Below are 19,246 nucleotides of genomic sequence, written 5' to 3' on the forward strand. Positions count from 1 at the left end.
TACCGTCAAAGTTGTGTTCTATATGATATATACAATATCCCTTCAAATAAATCTCTAATTAATCCCCAAAGACAAATGCCAAGACCCGTCACTGAATTTGCTAATGCAAGTAGTAATGGTCTACGAATTAAGGACACGAGCAATATTTTATGTCAAAAGTGTGAATTTAAAAAGAAATTATATTAAAAATTTAATAGGTATAAAATTATATTAATAAAAAAGATAAAAAAGATATCTAACTATATAATGATTTGAAATTTTCAGAGTGTGATCACATCCCGTAACACTCCTCTCCATCCATCCTTGTACGAACACGATCAACTGTCTCGGATTTTAACATTGCCATGCTCCGCAATGAAATTCTTGTACCAAGTTGCAGAAAACTTGGGTGTTCTCTTCAGTGTCTTAAGATCAACACGGTGAAGTCCGAATCTTCTTGTGAACCCAAATTCCCATTCGAAATTGTCTAGCAAAGACCAAGCAAAGTAGCCCCTAACATCTGCTCCTTTCCTAAATGGCAGACACAAACTGACATCAGTTAGCAGGCAAGAAACATAAGCAATTGATATAATGGTTTGTTTGTTTGTTTCTCATTTGCTTTTCCCCCCCACCTGATTGCCGTTGACAGAGAATCTAAGTATCCAGCCATGTACTTGGCTCGTTTGGTTTCTTGTAAGGAATCTTCAATGGTGGAATTTGGTTTGGTCACCTCACCATATCCTAATATCAAATATGGTACATGTATGAGTATCCCAAAAAAGGAAAAGCTATTAGATTGAACTCTAATGTACACTTCTGTATCATCATACCAGTTTCTGTAATGATTATTGGGATGTTGTTGAATGTCTTTTCAATATAGTTTATGATCTTCTCCATTCCTCTAGGGTAAACATATAGCCAGTCCACATCAGTCTGCATAGCAAAAAGATTTAGCTTCCGGGATCAAGTTGTTAAACACGAATGTCACAGCCGACTGGCTGACCGGAAGCTCTCACTTCCCTCAGCTGCATCATAGTGCATTGGTCGGTCGTGACATTTCAACAGGCGAAAGAATAAGGTAACATACAGGTTCTCCTATAGGGATGCCGTTTTTCTGTGAACTTTGGCCCCATAACCCTTCAGTTCTTGAGGTTCCTGTCCCCGGTTTACACACGGAGAACATACAATCCTGGACATAACAGCTTGCATAATGGTTAATTCCGATGAAATCCACTCCTTTCTTCAGCGTTTCCTTCTCGGTTCTCGAAAATTCTGGCGAAGTAGACCCTAAAATGCTTTGCATTACAGGAGGATATCTACCAAAAACGACTGGGTCTAAGAACCAATCAATAGTGAAGGATTGAGCTCTTTGTGCTGCTTGCTTGTCAGCTATGGAGTTGCTGATGGGTTCAAACCATGCCCCATTGTCAACAATTCCAATGCTTCCACCTTGCTTGGCCTAAAACGATTCATCATTTAAGAAAAGAAAATGTAAGTCTACATTTAAGCAAGTGGTGCATTTAGTGCCATTTAATATACCTGGTATTTGGATCTGTAAATATTAACAGCTGCTGCATGGGATAAGATAATGTTGTGAGCTGCTATGAAAGGCTCATTCTCCGAATCACCATCATTACAATTTCCGAACGGAAACGAGCATCGCGATGGCGGGAAAGTCCCTACTCGATACCCTAACTTGCCTGGAAATTGGGTTCATTGAAAGTGATCCAATACTTCACCCTGTCTCCAAATTACTTGAAGCACAAGTCTGCAAAATATGCAAAATCCATTCTGCAAAAATTAAAGTTAAAAAAACACATTAGTGAGCATAAATTACCATTTTCGTTTGAAAAAAAAACTAGAAAAAAAAGAGATTGATTACTGTGATTCAGGACTCAGCCAACTTCCATATCTGTCCTCCATCTCTTGGGGAAGATCAATATGATTCAAAATTACAAATGGTTGAATCCCTGTAGAAAATGACCAAATCTGCAATTATTTATGCAATATTTTTGAAGAAAATTTCATTCAAGAATGCAAATATACCTTTAAGTATGTGGTCACTATATTGACCTAATTTTAACTCCAAATGCATGTTATCCTTGTACATGTTCATCAATAAGTAGAGAGTAAAAATTTTGCAATATATTAGGAATATTTATATATTATATTTATAGCGTATACTTATATTATTATTATATCAAATACAAACTCGTAATATTATATATATATATATATAATTTATTAATAATATATGTCTTCATTATCCGTATACAGAAAAATTCAACTATAAAAAATATAAAAATATATGTACTTTCTAATAACTTATAAATTTATGGGTAAACCACACAAATAATATCTTAAGGGTGTTACTTTGTTGAGTCTCTCAATTATAGAGTGTTTCTTTGTTGAATTCTATGACTATTAAAAATTATAAAATGATCATCCGACTATAGGACATTATTTTGTTGAGTCTCTCAACTATTAAAAATTATAAAATGGTTTTCTGATTATTCATATATTCCAAACTTATCATTTTCTAATAGCTAAAATATAATAAAATTATATTTTAATGATGTATGTTGGCACTGTCATTGCTTTCAAGTACTGACTCAACGAAATAATGTAAATAGAGACTTGATCCATAAAATACAGCTCTAATAATTTTGGGATTATATTTTATCATATTTCAATGAGCATGTTATCGTTTGTTAAAACGACCATCATTTTTTTAACAGAAAAATACGAGTTTTGAACATATAAATAGTTAAATGATTATGTTATAACTTTTAATAGTAAAAGGACTACAAAATAATACCTTATAATTAAAGGACCAATTTATAACTTTCAATAGTGGGGACTCATCAAAGCAGCACTGTATAAGGGGACCATTGTGTTCTTTACCCTTAACTTATTGATGATTATCTGCATATAATTTAATGTATAAAAAACAAAAGTAAGCTTAGCAAGTAGCGTTGATAATGATCCAACGCTATGTCACCATTGTTTCCTGCAATACATTACATTCCCTCTTTTCTTTTGTTAAACACGGAAAACATCTTTTTCAATAGACAGAAGAAAGTTTCAAATCCAATGTTGAATTCCGGTGAAGGGAGCTCATCAATCACCTGGTTTATGGGTATAAACATCCCAGTTGTTCAACCCTTTGCCATCACTCAAGTAACCACCTTCATACTGCCAGAAATACAAGAAAAAAGTTCTCATATACAACCATATATACATGTACATAATATATATATATATATATATAAGATAAAGAGATTGAAAGAATGACGAGAAAGCAAACCTGGTAAGCAGCAGAGGCTGTCCCGAAGAGAAAATTTGGAGGAAACAGAGATGGGTTATCACCAAAGCTTTGTTTCAGCGTCAGCAGCTCCGATGAAATTGGAAGAGGCAATAACATGAACACATGGAAGGCAACGTAACCAATGCAAAGCAAAGAAAACTCCATGGCTTTGTAAATATATCCAATTTGCCGATGCTTCAGCCATCAACAAATCCCAATAAATATATAGAATGATTTATTGTAGAAATATCAACAGAATTGATAGGATTTGGATGCAATGAATGGTGTAGGGTAGTTGCTTTCTTGCTTGCATGCCAACCTTGACCAATGACAATATACTATATTATAATATTGGAGTTCTCTGTAAACCTCCATTCCGTATATTTTTACAGGCTTTGACCAAAGTCTGATTAAAAATTTGGATAAGTATGTTTACGGTTAAATTTGAATTCGGTCACTCTACTATGCTAACATTTTAAGTTTAGTCCATTTACTCTAGTTTATTATAATTGAGTCCTTATACTTTTATAATATCATTAGTTAATCCAGATATTCAATTTAGACTCCACAAGCATGCCGCCTATTTATATGCATATACAATTCTAAACGCTAAATTTTAAACTCTAGTGCCTAATTTTTAATTTCTAAATCTTAAATTGTAAACTCTAAATCCTAATAAAATAGATACCATCAATATAATTTTATATCTGAAATATTTTCTCTACCGTCAATAGATCAGATAATAATCCTAACTATTGTAGTTAGGGATGAGTTGATGGGCTGATAGAGGTAGTCACCGAAAATCTTAAATTTTCATATAATTTAGATTTTTTAATTATATTTTTTTACCAGTGAAATATTTTTACCCTCTGTAAAATTTTATAAATTCATATTTATCATAAGATATTGTGTTCATCCTTAATTATAGTTAAAATTAGGGTAAAATATACAAATGATCTCTCGACTAGGCGTTGTATTGTTGGGTTTCTTGATTATTAAAAGTTACAAAATGACCCCTAACTATAAGGTGTTGTTTTATTGAGTCATTCGACTATTAAAAGTTATAAAATGATCACTTGACTACACATTTATTCAAAACTCGTCATTTTTTGTTAAAATTTTGATGGTCGACTGAGCTGAATGTCAACCTATTGACTAAGGTATGATAAAATCATATTTTAATGATATCTAATAGCACTATAATTGCTTTCAAGCACTAGCTCCACATAATATTTCAACCACTGACTCAATGACATAATGTAAACGGAGAGTCAATCTACAAAATACATCTTAAATGATTATGTGATTAGATTTTATCATATCTCAGTCATCAGGTTTACATTTATATAAAATATTTTTATATAAATTTCAAATTTAAAAGCTACAGCCTACGCAATTAAATCAGGCTTGAAAGATCAACATAAAACTTTGTTTACACAAATGTTGTTACTTGATAAGAATTGACCATTTTAATTATCAAAGTCAAATGTTTTAAAAACATTTTTAAAATTGAAAATATTTTACTTTATTGTTTATAGAAGTTTTTTTCCCCAATGTTAATAGCAATAATATATATATATATATATATATATATATATATATATAAAACTCTAAAATTCTAAATTTTGAATTGATCGAAGAATTAAAAAAAGAAAATAAATAGACAACATTCAAATTTTCTTTTGAATTTATCCTTCAAATTTATTTACCTTTTTTTTTTTAAATATCATTCCAATGAAATCTGAGATTGTCCCCAAGTTATTTTTGATATAATGTTAATTATTTTAATCTTTATTTTTTAAATATATTAATTTTTAATATTTTATCTTTCTGTTAAACTAATTTTTTAGATGATTTTTTAGGGAAAACTACTTCAGATACCATTTAATTTTGTCCGTTGATTCGTTTATATCACTAAACTTTCAATATTGTCAATTATAGTACTGGACTTTAGTTTCACTTCAATTATACCACTTCGCCGTTAAGTCAAGAACGGACAATAACATGGCGAACAATTGTTGATGTGATTTGTCACACCAAAAATGATATCATTTTGGTACAATTGTTTTGATACCTAAAACTACGTCGTTTTAGACACTGAACTTTAGGGGTATATCGATTTTACCATTAAATTGTTAAACAATTTTCTTTTTTAGCATTGCACCTTTTGGTCGTCGTCAGCAGCCAAGTATCGCTCATCATCAGTCATATTTTATGGCAAGATCGGTACCAAAGTGTTCCTATTTCACTCATCTTTCTTCTCATAGGATTGGTTTTTCACTAAATCCACTCAAAATCGATAAAAATCCATTTAAATTTTTGACGTATTAATACTCTGATCTCTTTCGATTATTGTTTGATAAGGCTAGTTATGAGGTATGTTGTTCGTATTCTCGAAATAATATTTTCCACTGTTCAAATTTTCAAACAAACTCCTCAAATCCCATAAATCTAAGAAAATCTCCTAACATTTAAAAAATGATATTTTTTTGTCTAATTTTGTCGGTTTTGATTGGGTTTTGTGGAAAACTAAATATATGAGAAGAATGAGGAGTGAAATACAAATATTTAGTACCAATTTTACCGCGAAAGACTATCGGTGAGGGGTAGTGATTGGCCACTGATGATGACCGTAAAGTGCAGTACCAAAAAAGTAATTTGTTTAAAAGTTCAGTGGCAAAATCAATACAACCCCAAAGTTCAATATCTAAAACAGTATCGTTTTAGCCATCAAAACAGTCACACCAAGACGACAGTGTTTTAGTGTGACATGCTATGTAATCGACCATTAGTCATGTCATCGTCCCGTGAATGACTTAACGACGTGGTGACATAATTGAATGTAAAATTAAAATTTAATATTATAATTAGTAAAACTGAAAGTTCAATGATATAAATGATTCAACATACAAAATTAAATGATATCTAAAGGAATTTTTTCAAAACTTTAATTATTTATTATTAGTGTTTTATTATTTGAATATTGAGTAAAATTTCCCATATGAATTATTAAAAAAAAACAATTAAGACCTTCAGACGTTACAAACTGACCTAGCGATCTTTTGGGTTATTTTTAGATTTTAGATCCTCACTTTAGGTTCATAAAGTCATCTTAGGGGTTTAGGTACCTCAAGACATACTTTTAATTATTGATGTGATATATTATCATATCTGATAAAAATATTATTTATTAAAATAATATATTACTAAAAATTAAAAAACGGTTAGTGTAATAAATAAATAAAATAAAAAATAAAAAATAAAAAATAAATGATAAATGCTAAAATAATTATTTGTGAATTTTTACGTTAAATCAAATCAAAGTTGCAGACAATAATTTTTTGTCAGGATCTGATAGTCCACATGGTCAAGTCTGAACCTAACAGTGAATCCAGAAAGTCCATTAAACGTTGGGTAACAAATACCAGAAGAGATTAATCCCTTATCTTCTGTTGGGTAATTCTTTTTAGCACTAAAAGTGAACTATAGATTTCCAATAAATAATTTACAGAGTTCAGCAGCCAGAATAAACTTACAAAACTTGAATCAGCGAAATTCACGGCAATGATACCGTTATTTTTTTAGACAGCTTTTCAAATGGTGTTGAAATGTGGTCTTTGATGGCATTAAAATCTTTGAACCAGTGTGGTTGGCAATGAATTGTTGGTACCAAAGTGCTGATGTTCTTGGAGTTCTCTTGAGAGTGGTGTAATCAACATGGTGAATCCCGAACCTAATTGTATACCCCAATGTCCATTCGAAATTGTCCAACAAGGACCACAGAAAGTACCCTCTTATATCTGCTCCTTTCCTGCTTGTTTTCATCAACAAAAAAAAAATTCTTGCATAAGAAGGAAAAAATGGTTCCAAATCCTGGGTTTGTTCACAATTCCTAAGATGTGTACTTTGGTACTGAAAAACATTGATGAGATTGGTACCTCAAAGCTTCTGCAACGGCATCCAGATAGCCACTGAGGTATTCCACTCTGTTCGCATCATTGAGTGACTCTTCAGTAAGGCCTTTTTCTGATTTGTCACTCTCACAGAACCCTAATAATCCAACAGCAATTATTGATGAAATTCCAACAACAGCAATTATTGATGTAATTTTTTTTCAACTCACCATTTTCTGTGATGAACATTGGGATGTTATTGTACCTATCTTTTATGTATGCTATCATCTTCTCCATTCCTTGGGGATGAACATATAGCCAGTCAAGTGCAGTCTATATGAAAAAATAAAAGAGAAAAATAAGTGTTTTTCCAGGAAAGAAAATCTGGGTTTTGTTTATGGTTGTAGATTTGTTTTAAGTTTGATACCGGTTTGCCTATGGAGACCCCATTTTTAGTTGCAGTTCTTAAGGCAAATCCTTCTGTCTTGGAACTTCCAGTTCCTGGTCCTTGTTCACACACAGAAAACATGCAGTCCCTTACGTAGAAAGAGGTATAGTGATTGATACCAATAAAATCAAGTCCAGTTCTCTTTAGTTTCTCCTGTTCATGATTTGAAAATGCAGGCAAATTGGACCCTAGGATTTCTTGCATAACTTCAGGATATTTCCCCATTATGATTGGATCTAAGAACCTGGAGCAATAAAGAGAGTCAGAGCAAAAGCCTTTGAGATTTCCTATCAATGCCTGATTTCTTACCAGTTCATGTAGAAAGCTTGAGCTCTCTCAGCTGCTTGTTTGTTTTCCAAGAATTCGCTTATAGGTTCATACCAGATGGCATTCATAACAATCCCAATGCTACCCCCTTGTTGTTTCTGCACAATTGACAAAGGGACATTATAGTTTTCCAACAACCATACTCGTATCAAATACCCGAATTCTAGTAACATATAGAGTTTTGACTTTGGTTATTTTTTAATTTACCTGGTATTTGGTTCTGTAAATATCGACAGCATCAGCATGTGACAAGATGATGTTGTGGGCAGCAATGAGAGGCTCTTTTTCAGAATCCCCATCAGTACAATTCCCAAATGAGCTTGAGCAACGAGAAGGTGGGTACACTCCTGTTCTGTAACCACGGATTACTGCAACATTAGGTTCATTGAAGGTACTCCAGTACTTCACCCTGTCCCCAAAGTATTTGAAGCATATATCTGCATAATACTTGAAATCTTCCCTGAAAATGTGTAAATTCTTGAATTAATTGAAGCCTATCCCCATATACGTTAGATGAAGATACAATAGCAAGACAAATTGCCACTTACTGCACTTGGGGACTTAACCAAGCCCCATATCTGTTTTCAAGTTCTTGGGGAATGTCATAATGTGTCAATGACACAAAGGGTTGAATTCCTGAGATAAAATTCCTGAGAGTGATGATTCTCCAGAAACATGAAAAAAAAAGACTCGTACCATACACTTATATTCGAGTCCGAGTAACATAAAGGGGAAGTAGAGAGTGACCTCTAAGGAGAAGGGTGTTTATCAGCTTGTTGTAGTGCATGATACCAGCTTTATTAACACTTCCAAATCTTCCCTCTGGATTAAGCCAGTTTGGGATTAAGATACTGAAAACCAATCATGTCAAACTCAATCATTTTTTCAAGAAAAAAAACTCACTGGGTAGGATTCTTGCCCATGAAATGGAGAAACGATAGCTGTTGACCCCAATGCGCTGCATTAAATCCAAATCTTCCTGTTCGAAAATCATTAGGCATTTCATGGTTTTTTTTTTCTGAAATGAGTATGCTGGATGTTTGAAGGAAATACAGTCTAATTTTTAAACTATCATTGCCTGGTATCGATGATAATGATCAACAGCAATATCTCCATTGCTTCCATCCAAGATATTGCCTGTAAAAAAAGTCCACATTATATAAATGTTTTGAGCATCAAAGGGGCAAAGCATTGAACTTCGTATAATATGAGCAAATCTAACCAGGCTTATGCGTAAATGCGTCCCAATTGTTTAGGCCTTTGCCATCACTCAAGAAAGCTCCTTCAAACTGGCAAAAAGAATGTATTAAACAGAATTGACTGTCCATTTGTGACTAAAAAAACAAATTGATTTTGAACTTTGGAAATAAAAGGCAAAAGAACCTGATAAGACGAAGAGGCTGTTCCGAACAGGAAGTTACTGGGGAACGGGGATGCATTTGGATTCCCCTTTAGAGGCAATGGATAACATAGTAATGATAGAATTATGAAACACGTCTCTAACACAAAGACTGTGAGCTCCATGACAGGAGAATAGAAGCTAAATAAGAAGTCACTGAAGAAAGTTTGGGGTGCCAAGTGACTGATGCAGGGGGAGAAATTTATACACAGGAAAAGTGTAAAAGGGAGCAATGACACTGTTGAATTGACGACGGCAGTGATAATTGATGTTAACTCGGATTTGGACGGTAATGGTTGGATATGAATACACACCGGATACTCGTGTCCGATCAATTTTTATCTCCTTTCTCGTCTGTGTGTGTGATTAATAATTTTGAAGAATAATGTTTCCCATATCAGCCAAAAGTTTCCCTGCCTGCAGGGTCAAGTATAAAATGGCACATATCAAGAGAAAAGCTGACAAAGACAAAAGCCTAACGACCATCATTGTCCAAAACCAAACCTTTCCACTCGGAAAAAGTAACTTTTCTTCGGGCCAACTCTTGCTCATTAGCAACTTAGGGTCAGTCAGTCCAGCATTACCGTTAATTGCTAAATATGCTTTTGCAAAGTACTAATTAAGATTTCTAATTGTTTAACAACAACAATAAATTTGAACTGGAATTGCCCGTCCAACTCAGTTGGTAGAGCGCAAGGCTCTTAACCTTGTGGTCGTGAGATCGAGTCCCACGGTGGGCAATTCATAAATTGCCGGAGGTATTCCACGGAAGTTGCCCTCAACCTAACGTTGAGGCAACCTACTACTTTACCCCATTACATATGAGAATAGGGTCAACTAATAAATTTGAACTGGGTGAGGTTTTTCTTCTTGTAAGAAGGTGACACAATCAAAGAATTTCATACTATTAAAGTTTGAATGTACTTGATGAAAAAGTTTTATCTAATTTGATAGGCCTGTGACCAAAAAAGTTTGAATATATATGGAATTAAGATAAGGAGTTGGGACAAACATCAAATAATTGAGGAACGGTACAGGCATTAAACAAAACCAATTAGGCAGACGGATGGATGAGATGTTAACCAACCAGAAAACAGGAATAAAAATGGATAAAGTACACAAATGTCTCGACTATAGGATTTCATTTTATTGAGTCATCCGACTATTAAAAGTTATAAAATGGTCCTTCAACTATAGGACTTCGCTTTGTTGAGTCCCCGCCTATTAAAAGTTATAAAATGGTGACCCGACTATTCATATGTTTCAAACTCGTCATTTTCCATTAAAAAAGTGACGCCAATCTGAGTTGGACATTAACCTGTTGATCGAGATATATTAGAATCTGATCCCAGAATCTCAAACGACTATTATAACTCAGTCAACGTATTAACGTAAAACTCAAACGATCGCCAATTTTTTTATTGAAAAGGGACGAGTTTGGAACATATGAAAATAGATGATCATTTTGTAACATTTAATAGTCAAACTCAACAAAGCAACATCACGAGAACTATTTTATAACTTTTAATAGTCAAAGAACTCAACAAAGCAACACCATATAGTCGGAGGACCATTTACATACTTTACCCAATGAAAACAAATGATTAAATTGACATAATGTCAGCAGCAAAAGGTGGGGAATGCAATAAATATATGATGGGAAGAGGATATTTACAGAAGAATCAGCTCCATTCAAATTCGTTTCCATAAAGATATACTTCATCACCTTCCACGCCGAACCAACTTGTCTATGATTTTGCAGACATGTCTGCGTAATTTTCTGCTTTTATGCAACATTGGGCTAAGCCCCAACCCCAGTTAGCCATTTCAAATTTGTTTAACATATTCCGTTGAATGATTTGCATCTGCTAATGCTTGGGACTGGAAGCAACTAGTTCAGTGTTGTTAACCTTGTTAATGGAAGATCGAATCAGGTATAAATAAGTAAAAAAGAAAGAAAGAAAGAATGTGGAACTTGCTATTCACTTCTTACCAGTGATTCATAGTCATTGACGATAAGTTGATTTTTTAATAGAAGTGTTGTTTAAAATAATAAAATTTTGGTAAAGTATATAGGTGGTCTCTTGATTATATGATATTATTTTGTTGAGTCTTTTGACTATTAAAAGTTACAAAATGGTCCTTCAACTATATGATATTGTTTTGTTGAGTTCTCCAACTATTAGAAGTTACAAAACAGTCACCCGACTATTCATATGTAACAAATTCGTCTTTTTCCGTTAAAAATTAACGACCATATGAGATAAACGTTAATCTGTTGACTGAGTTATGATAAAATCTGATACCAAAATCATTTTAGCTATATTTTATTGATCAAATCTTTGTTTACATTATATTGTTGAACCAGTACTTGAAACATTATGATAGCGAGTCAGTGCTTAAAAGCAACGAAGGTACCAGTAGACATCATTAAAATATGATTTTTCTCATATTTTAGTCAATAGCTTAAACTTCCGACTGAGACAAACGCCAATTTTTTTACAAAAAGGGGTGATTTTGGAACATATAAAAAGTCATGTGATCATTATGTAACTTTTAATAATTAGGAGACTTGACAAAGCAACACCTTATAGTCAGAGACCATTTATATATTTTACCCTAATTTTTTAACGTTAACATAGCATCTAAAGTGGCGGCCTATATACCAACAAGTAGTTGATTTAGTGAGATGAGGCACGAGATTCCTTAAGTAAGGCCAGGGGTTTGAATCTTGACGTTTGCGAATGGAGCAAACTAGATTGAGAGGGTCACCATCGTCTTTGTAGTACCCGATCTAGATTAGTTAAAAAAAGTAGTGGCCTATATGTACTTAATTCTATTTCTTAATTTTTAAAAAATATATTTATTTTTTTATTTTGTAAATATGTTGTAAATTTTAAATTTTTTATTGATGTTATATATAAGATAAATCGTATCATGAAAACATAAAATATACTATTAGATTATACTAAAAAATTATCATGAAGTTCAAGCTTAAACACCTCTTTTAACCTTTTTTTACATAAAATATACTATTAGATTGCATTTTCCTTTACAAAAATGACAAAGGAAAAGGAAATGAAAAATCTACTAGTTAAAATTGTGTGCACTGAAAGAGTGCAAAGATCATAAATATTTTTTCTTAGATAATCAATAAATAAAAGGCTGCCAAATATTCATCTCACATAGCTTCTATTTTCTTTTATGTCAGTTCACCAAAATCTTGAAATCCTTCAACTTCCTCACTGCTTTGCCTGCTCAAAAGCATAGGTTAACATTAGAAAAATCAAAGCAGGAAGTACTTGTTTTGAATCTTTATACTGCTATTTTGATGACTCAAACGGTTGTCGCCATATTCAGGGCAAATTTGTCCTTTGAGGCATCAAATTGAGTAAAGAGAGATACAGCATATACCTGTGAATAAAGGAAGGTTCCAAGGATTGCAATGGCGGCTCCAAGAGCATTAATCGGCTGAACAGGCGTGTGGAAGACGATGATAGACGAGACAATAACTGAGATCCTCTTCATCGTGTTCCCAACGCTAAATGTCAATGGAGAAATTTGATCCAGAGACATGTATGAAACCTATTATACAAGTGATAGAACACACTTTGAGCTACCACCCACCTGCAAAGAGATTGATAGCCACACAATTGTTCTTAAGCAACATATTGAAGGAGAAAAGCATGGTTATGAGTTGCATTCGAAAAAATGCTTTTGGCTGCTTCTTTTCGACTGCAAACCATACTTTTTCAAAATCAATGCTAAACATGTATAGAAAGTGTTGCGGAAGACAGCTATCGGATAGAGCAAAATCGCAACTGATAATTTGAGAAAATAAAAATGAAGATAAAAGAGACACAAAATTTACGTGAAAAACCCCTAAAATATTTAGGGTAAAAACCACGGGCAACGGTAGAAGAATTTCACTATGAGAAAATAGGAATTACAACCTCTCTCGATCTACCAAGGAGAAAACAATGATAATTCTCTCTAGATAAAAAGGAGAAAACAACTCTCAAGAAACTCTCTAAAATCTCTCTAGTATTGGAAGAAAGCTAGAATGCTTGAGATGGTTTTGAAGCTAAATGAGCTAGGGTATTTATAGTTGAAACTTAAGGACTAATCTTATAAATACCCTAAAGTTTAGTGACTAAAGTTTGTAATTTACCCATTTAATTTTCAAACATTGTTGCACCTAATTTTGACATTGTTGCACCTAATTTTGACATTGCAATATTAGGTGCCTAACTTGAACCAATTTTCTCCAAGCTTTGACATTTCAACAATCTCCCACTTGAAGATTTAATTGGAACAATCATATCTTCACACCATTCTTTCTACCTTGTACAATCATGTTGCTTACGTCTCTGACAGGCCACAAGAGGATCGACACAAAGTAAATTTATCAGTGTTGATCGTCTTCGTCATGAAATCTGCTATGTTGTCTTTGGTATGGATCTTCTGCATATCCACTGTCCCTTCTTCCACCTTTTCACGAATCAAATGGTACTGAACTCGTATGTGCTTTGTCCTTGAATGAAATGCTGGATTTCTTGCTAGATGCAAGGCGCTTTGATTGTCACAAAACATAGAGACATACTCTTGATTGTGCCCAAGCTCCTCCAATAACATCTTCAACCAAATTGCTTCTTTACTGGCTTGTGTAGCTGCTACATATTCTGCTTTTGTTGTGGATGTAGCCACAACTGACTGCAATTTTGAAACCCAGCTTACAACTCCACCAGCAATTTTGAACACATATCCTATTGTAGATTTGCTTTTATCCAAATCCCATGCATAGTCAGAATCTACATACCCATTGATTAGTAAGTTTGATCCTCCGTAACATAATGCAACATTTGAGGTCCCTTTGATGTATCTCAGGATCCTCTTTACTGTATTCCAATGCTCTTTGCCTGGATTCGCCATGTACCGACTAACCACTCCCACTGCTTGTGCAATGTCTGGTCCTGTGCATATCATAGTGAACATTAAACTTCCCACTGCTGATGCATACGGTACTCGAGACATCTCCATCCTCTCTTCTTCACTGCTAGGACTCATACTGGAGGATAATTTGAAGTTAATAGGAAGAGGGGTAGAAATTTGCTTACAATCTTGCATGCTGAATCGTGACAAGATATTCTTCAAGTAATTCTTTTGTGAAAGCCAAATCTTCCTATTACTTCTGTCTCGGTGAATTTGCATCCCTAGAATCTTGTTTGTTGATCCCAAGTCCTTCATTTCAAATTCCCTAGCCAGTTGTGCCTTTAATTCTTCAATATGATCTTTGTTGGGTCCTGCAACCAACATGTCATCCACATACAACAGCAATATAACAAAATCGTTATCACCAGACCTCTTGAAATAAGCACAAGGGTCTGCATTAAGTCTGTTTTATCCAAGGCACATAATGAAGGAATCAAATCTCTTATACCAACACCTCGACACCTGCTTTAGACCGTACATAGATTCGTTCAACCTGCAAACCAAGTTCTTCTTTTCTTTTTCTTCAAAACCTTCAGGCTGGAGCATATAAATCTCTTCTTCAAGATTTCCATGAAGAAAAGCTGTTTTAACATCTAGTTGCTCTAGATGTAAGTTCAATGTAGCACACATTGCCAAGAGTACTCGAACTGTTGTTAGTTGAACCATAGGAGAAAAAATTTCATTGAAATCAATACCTTCTTTTTGAGCATATCCTTTGACCACCAGTCTTGCACGGTACCTCTCCACTTGATCGTCAATATTTCACTTGATTTTGAAGACCCATTTGTTACCAATTGTCTTCCTTCCTTGTGGTAGTGGCACAAGGTCCCATGTATTATTTTTATGAAGGGCTTCGATTTCTTCTTGCATCGCCATCATCCATAATGAAACATCTGAGCTGTTTATTGCCTCCTGGTATGTTGATAGCTCACCGTCCTCTGTTAAAAGGCAGTATGCAATATTACCTTCTATAATATAATCTGAGTTCCAATTGGGACGTCTTCTCACACGATCTGATTGACGAGTTATTGGAGCTTCAGAACTCTCTAGTTCTTGTTCATCATGAGCTGGTTCTGCTTCAGAAGAATCTCCTTGTTCAACCTCCTTTTCCACATGTATATGAGTAGTCTCTGACTTTTCAGCGCTAGCATCGTCTTCTTTTCTTTGTAGCTTATCTTCTACAAAGATAACATCCCTGCTAATGATCACTTTTCGGGTAGTGGGATCCCACAAGCGATACCCCTTTACTCCATCAGCATACCCCAAGAATTTGCATTTCCTGGATTTTGGATCCAACTTCGAAATTTCTTGGGAGTTGTATATCACGTACACAATACTTCCAAATACATGGAGGTTTGAATAATCAGCTGGTTTACCAGTCCACATCTCCATTGGTGTCTTCAGCTCTATTGCAATTGATGGAGCTCGATTCACCAAATAACAGGCGGTATTGACTGCTTCTGCCCAGAATGATTTTTCTAGGCCTGCATCCCTCAACATTGCTCGTGTTCTTTCTAACAAGGTTCTGTTCATCCGCTCTGCCACTCCATTTTGTTGAGGAGTGTTCGCCACTGTGAACTGTCTTTTTATGCCTTCTCTTTTGCAAAAGTCATCAAATTCTTCGCTTGTGTATTCTCCTCCATTATCTGTTCTGAAACACTTGATCTTATTTCCAGAATCAAGTTCCACCCGTGCTTTGAAGTTTTTGAAAGTTGCAAACACATCTGACTTCTTCTTAATAAGGTACACCCAACATCTCCTGGAGTAGTCATCAATAAATGAGACAAAGTATTTTGCTCCGCCTAGGGATGTGACTGGTGCTTGCCATACGTCAGAGTGAACCAATTCTAGAACACTTTTGCCTCTAGAATTTGATGTGTTGAATTTCAACCGGTGTTGCTTACTTGTTATACAATGCTCACACAAAGGAAGTGATACCTTTGTTAAGCTGGGAAGTAGCTTTTGCTCCACAAGGACTTTCATTCCTTGTTCTGACATGTGTCCAAGTTTCTTATGCCATAGCATTGCAGAATCTGAGCTACATGAGGCAACAGAGGCTTCTGCTTCTAGCAAAGTTTCTCCCTTCAGCATGTACAAGTTTGCAGCTATCTTTTCGCCTTTCAGCACCACAAGCGCTCCACGGAACACCTTCATGATTCCTTTCTGTGTTTCAATCTTGCTTGCATTATTATCTAACAATCCGTAGGATAATAAATTTTTCTTCAGGCCTTTCACGTGCCGCACATCTCGAACAACTTTAATTGTTCCACCATACATCTTCAATTTGATGGTTCCCACGCCAACGATATCTAAGGCATGATCATTGCAACTATAGACAGATCCTCCTGAGACAGGTTCATAATGATGGAACCATTCTCTTCTTGAGGTCATGTGATATGTTGCTCCTGAATCAATGAGCCATATATCTGCAAATCTTTTTCTACCTTCCACGGTAGTTGAAGCTTCACAGCATAGAGCATCTCCATCATCTGAAGTGTTTGCGGTATTGCCTTGTGGATTGGAGTTTTTATTGAGACTCCAACAATTCTTCTTCAAGTGACCCTTCTTTCCACAATGGTAGCACTTTAAATTCTTTTTGCTTCTGGACTTCGATCTACCATGTTTGTGACTGCTGCTTTGGCCACGTTCTGTTGATCTCCCTCTCGTCGTTGTCAACGCTTCTGCTTGTTGCAGATTTACTTGTCTGTCTTCCTTGTTCTTGCGCCGATTTTCTTCTTGTAGAACAGCAGTTGCAACGTCATCGAAGACTAGACTGGTGACATTACTATTTGTCAAGTTGATGATGAGTTTATCATACGAATCCGGTAGACTTTGAAGTAGAAGTTCAGCACGTTCTTGTTCTCCTATTTTACAGATTAAGGATGTAAGCTGAGAAAATAAGGTGTTCATGTATTTAAGTGCTCTGTCACTGAAGTAGATTCTGACATACGGAGAGTGTACAATTTTCTTTTAAGGAAAATTTTATTGTGCAACGATGTGGCCTCGTACAGTTTGGTGAGATGATCCCATATCTCCTTAGCTGTCTTCTTCTCCTCGATGCTTGACAATACTTCATCTGCTAATGCTAGATGAAAGTTTGCCATAGCATTTCCGTCCATCTCGTTTCATTTGTTGTTATCTGCGAAATCCACCGGCCTTTCATTGATAGCCGCTAGACACCAGTCTTTCCTCAGGATGGCCTTCATCTTCAATTTCCACAGTGAGAAATTTCTCCCATTGAATTTTTCAATATCAAATTTCGTTGCCATAGCTTCTATTACGGATAGCTCCCACTATTTCACTATCGTGAATAGTTCTTTGGAACCTTCAAAGAATGGGTAATACCTTCTTACTTTCTTTTGTTGGAGGATCCACCTTTTGGTGGCAACCACAAAGACAATAAGCAGATATTACACACTCTAATCTAGCTCGGATACCAATTGTTGCGGAAGACGGCTATCGGATAGAGCAAAATCGCAACTGATAATTTGAGAAAATAAAAATGAAGATAAAAGAGACACAAAATTTATGTGGAAAACCCCTAAAATATTTAGGGTAAAAACCACGGGCAACGGTAGAAGAATTTCACTATGAGAAAATAGGAATTACAACCTCTCTCGATCTACCAAAGAGAAAACAATGATAATTCTCTCTAGATAAAAAGGAGAAAACAACTCTCAAGAAACTCTCTAAAATCTCTCTAGTATTGGAAGAAAGCTAGAATGCTTGGGATGGTTTTGAAGCTAAATGAGCTAGGGTATTTATAGTTGAAACTCAAGGACTAATCTTATAAATACCCTAAAGTTTAGTGACTAAAGTTTGTAATTTATCCATTTAATTTTCAAACATTGTTGCACCTAATTTTGACATTGTTGCACCTAATTTTGACATTGCAATATTAGGTGCCTAACTTGAACCAATTTTCTCCAAGCTTTGACATTTCAACAGAAAGAACGATTACAAGAAAGCTAGGGCGATTACCAGACAAAACTGGGTCCAATTTGTGAGACTGCCTTTTGCCAGCCAACAGCCCAAAGCTGAGGACCCTCAACAGCTACTGCAAAAGGTGTAAGAATCAATAGAGATAACATTGACAAACAAGCATAGTAGTTCATCCCACTGACTGATTTCCCGTTCATCCCTTTCTTCGAGAATATGTTGCGAAACACGAATGCTAAGTTCGATATCATGCCCCCATGAAACCTATATAACATAATCAACAATTGCAAACTCAGTATTTGAAATTTTCAGGCACAGATTAGAGGTTAATCATGTGTTTCTTTTCTTCTTCTTTTACCAGTCATGTTGAAATTCAGCTCGGTGAAAGCAGAAAGTGCACAACCACCGATGATAGGCAGGAGCGACAAGTAAACCAGCGATGGAAACACTTCACCTAGTAAAAATCTCGAAACCAAAACACTGAATGCCGGTTCACCATTCTTGATGATATGTGTGAATGAAACTGCCACCTTTGACATGCTCAAGGTTGCTGCTACATGTCCAATGGTATGTGCCAAAGCAACCTAAAACATAAAAATGTGTCAACACATTTCTCCGTATGTTCTAAAATTATGTTTTAAACTATAGTTATGTTGTGCGGCGAAAAAATCTAAAATGACTAATTTAAGGAGTTTAACCTAAAATGTTATTCTGATTATCCTAAAAAAATATAATTGATAATAATTTCAATTATAATAAAAAATATTATATTACAACAAATTTTAATCTAAAATATTATTTTGTCTACTTTAATCAGTTGAACAATTGATAATAATTTTAATCACAATCGAAAATGTTATCAGGGCCACTTATTTCAACTTAAAATATAATCAATTTATTTTAAAAAGAATAAGACATTTAATAAGTTTTTCGATTATAACTTAATACGGACTTTAATTTTA

The 19,246-nt window shown here is 34.7% G+C and overlaps 1 protein-coding gene and 2 pseudogenes across 1 annotated transcript; all 3 read right to left on the reverse strand.

The window, feature by feature from the left end:
- Nucleotides 1-497: 497 nt before the first annotated feature.
- On the reverse strand, nucleotides 498-3,466 carry LOC120147109 (annotated as a pseudogene).
- Nucleotides 3,467-6,696: 3,230 nt separating this feature from the next.
- Nucleotides 6,697-9,733, reverse strand: LOC120147034 (beta-glucosidase 18-like). The gene is made up of 12 exons (XM_039160505.1): nucleotides 9,338-9,733; nucleotides 9,177-9,243; nucleotides 9,033-9,091; nucleotides 8,858-8,933; nucleotides 8,702-8,776; nucleotides 8,503-8,590; nucleotides 8,162-8,414; nucleotides 7,937-8,052; nucleotides 7,607-7,871; nucleotides 7,410-7,512; nucleotides 7,225-7,336; nucleotides 6,697-7,097 (listed from the first exon to the last, which is right to left on the reverse strand). Exons 1-12 carry the CDS (start codon nucleotides 9,476-9,478, stop codon nucleotides 6,860-6,862), a joined length of 1,593 nt encoding a protein of 530 aa, XP_039016436.1. The 5' UTR covers nucleotides 9,479-9,733; the 3' UTR covers nucleotides 6,697-6,859.
- Nucleotides 9,734-12,527: 2,794 nt separating this feature from the next.
- Nucleotides 12,528-18,782, reverse strand: LOC120147035 (annotated as a pseudogene).
- Between the last annotated feature and the right edge of the window lie 464 nt (nucleotides 18,783-19,246).

The sequence above is a fragment of the Hibiscus syriacus genome, unplaced genomic scaffold (assembly GCF_006381635.1).
Source record: "Hibiscus syriacus cultivar Baekdansim isolate YM2019G1 unplaced genomic scaffold, ASM638163v2 tig00110933_pilon, whole genome shotgun sequence".
In the NCBI taxonomy this organism is placed as follows: Eukaryota; Viridiplantae; Streptophyta; class Magnoliopsida; order Malvales; family Malvaceae; genus Hibiscus; species Hibiscus syriacus.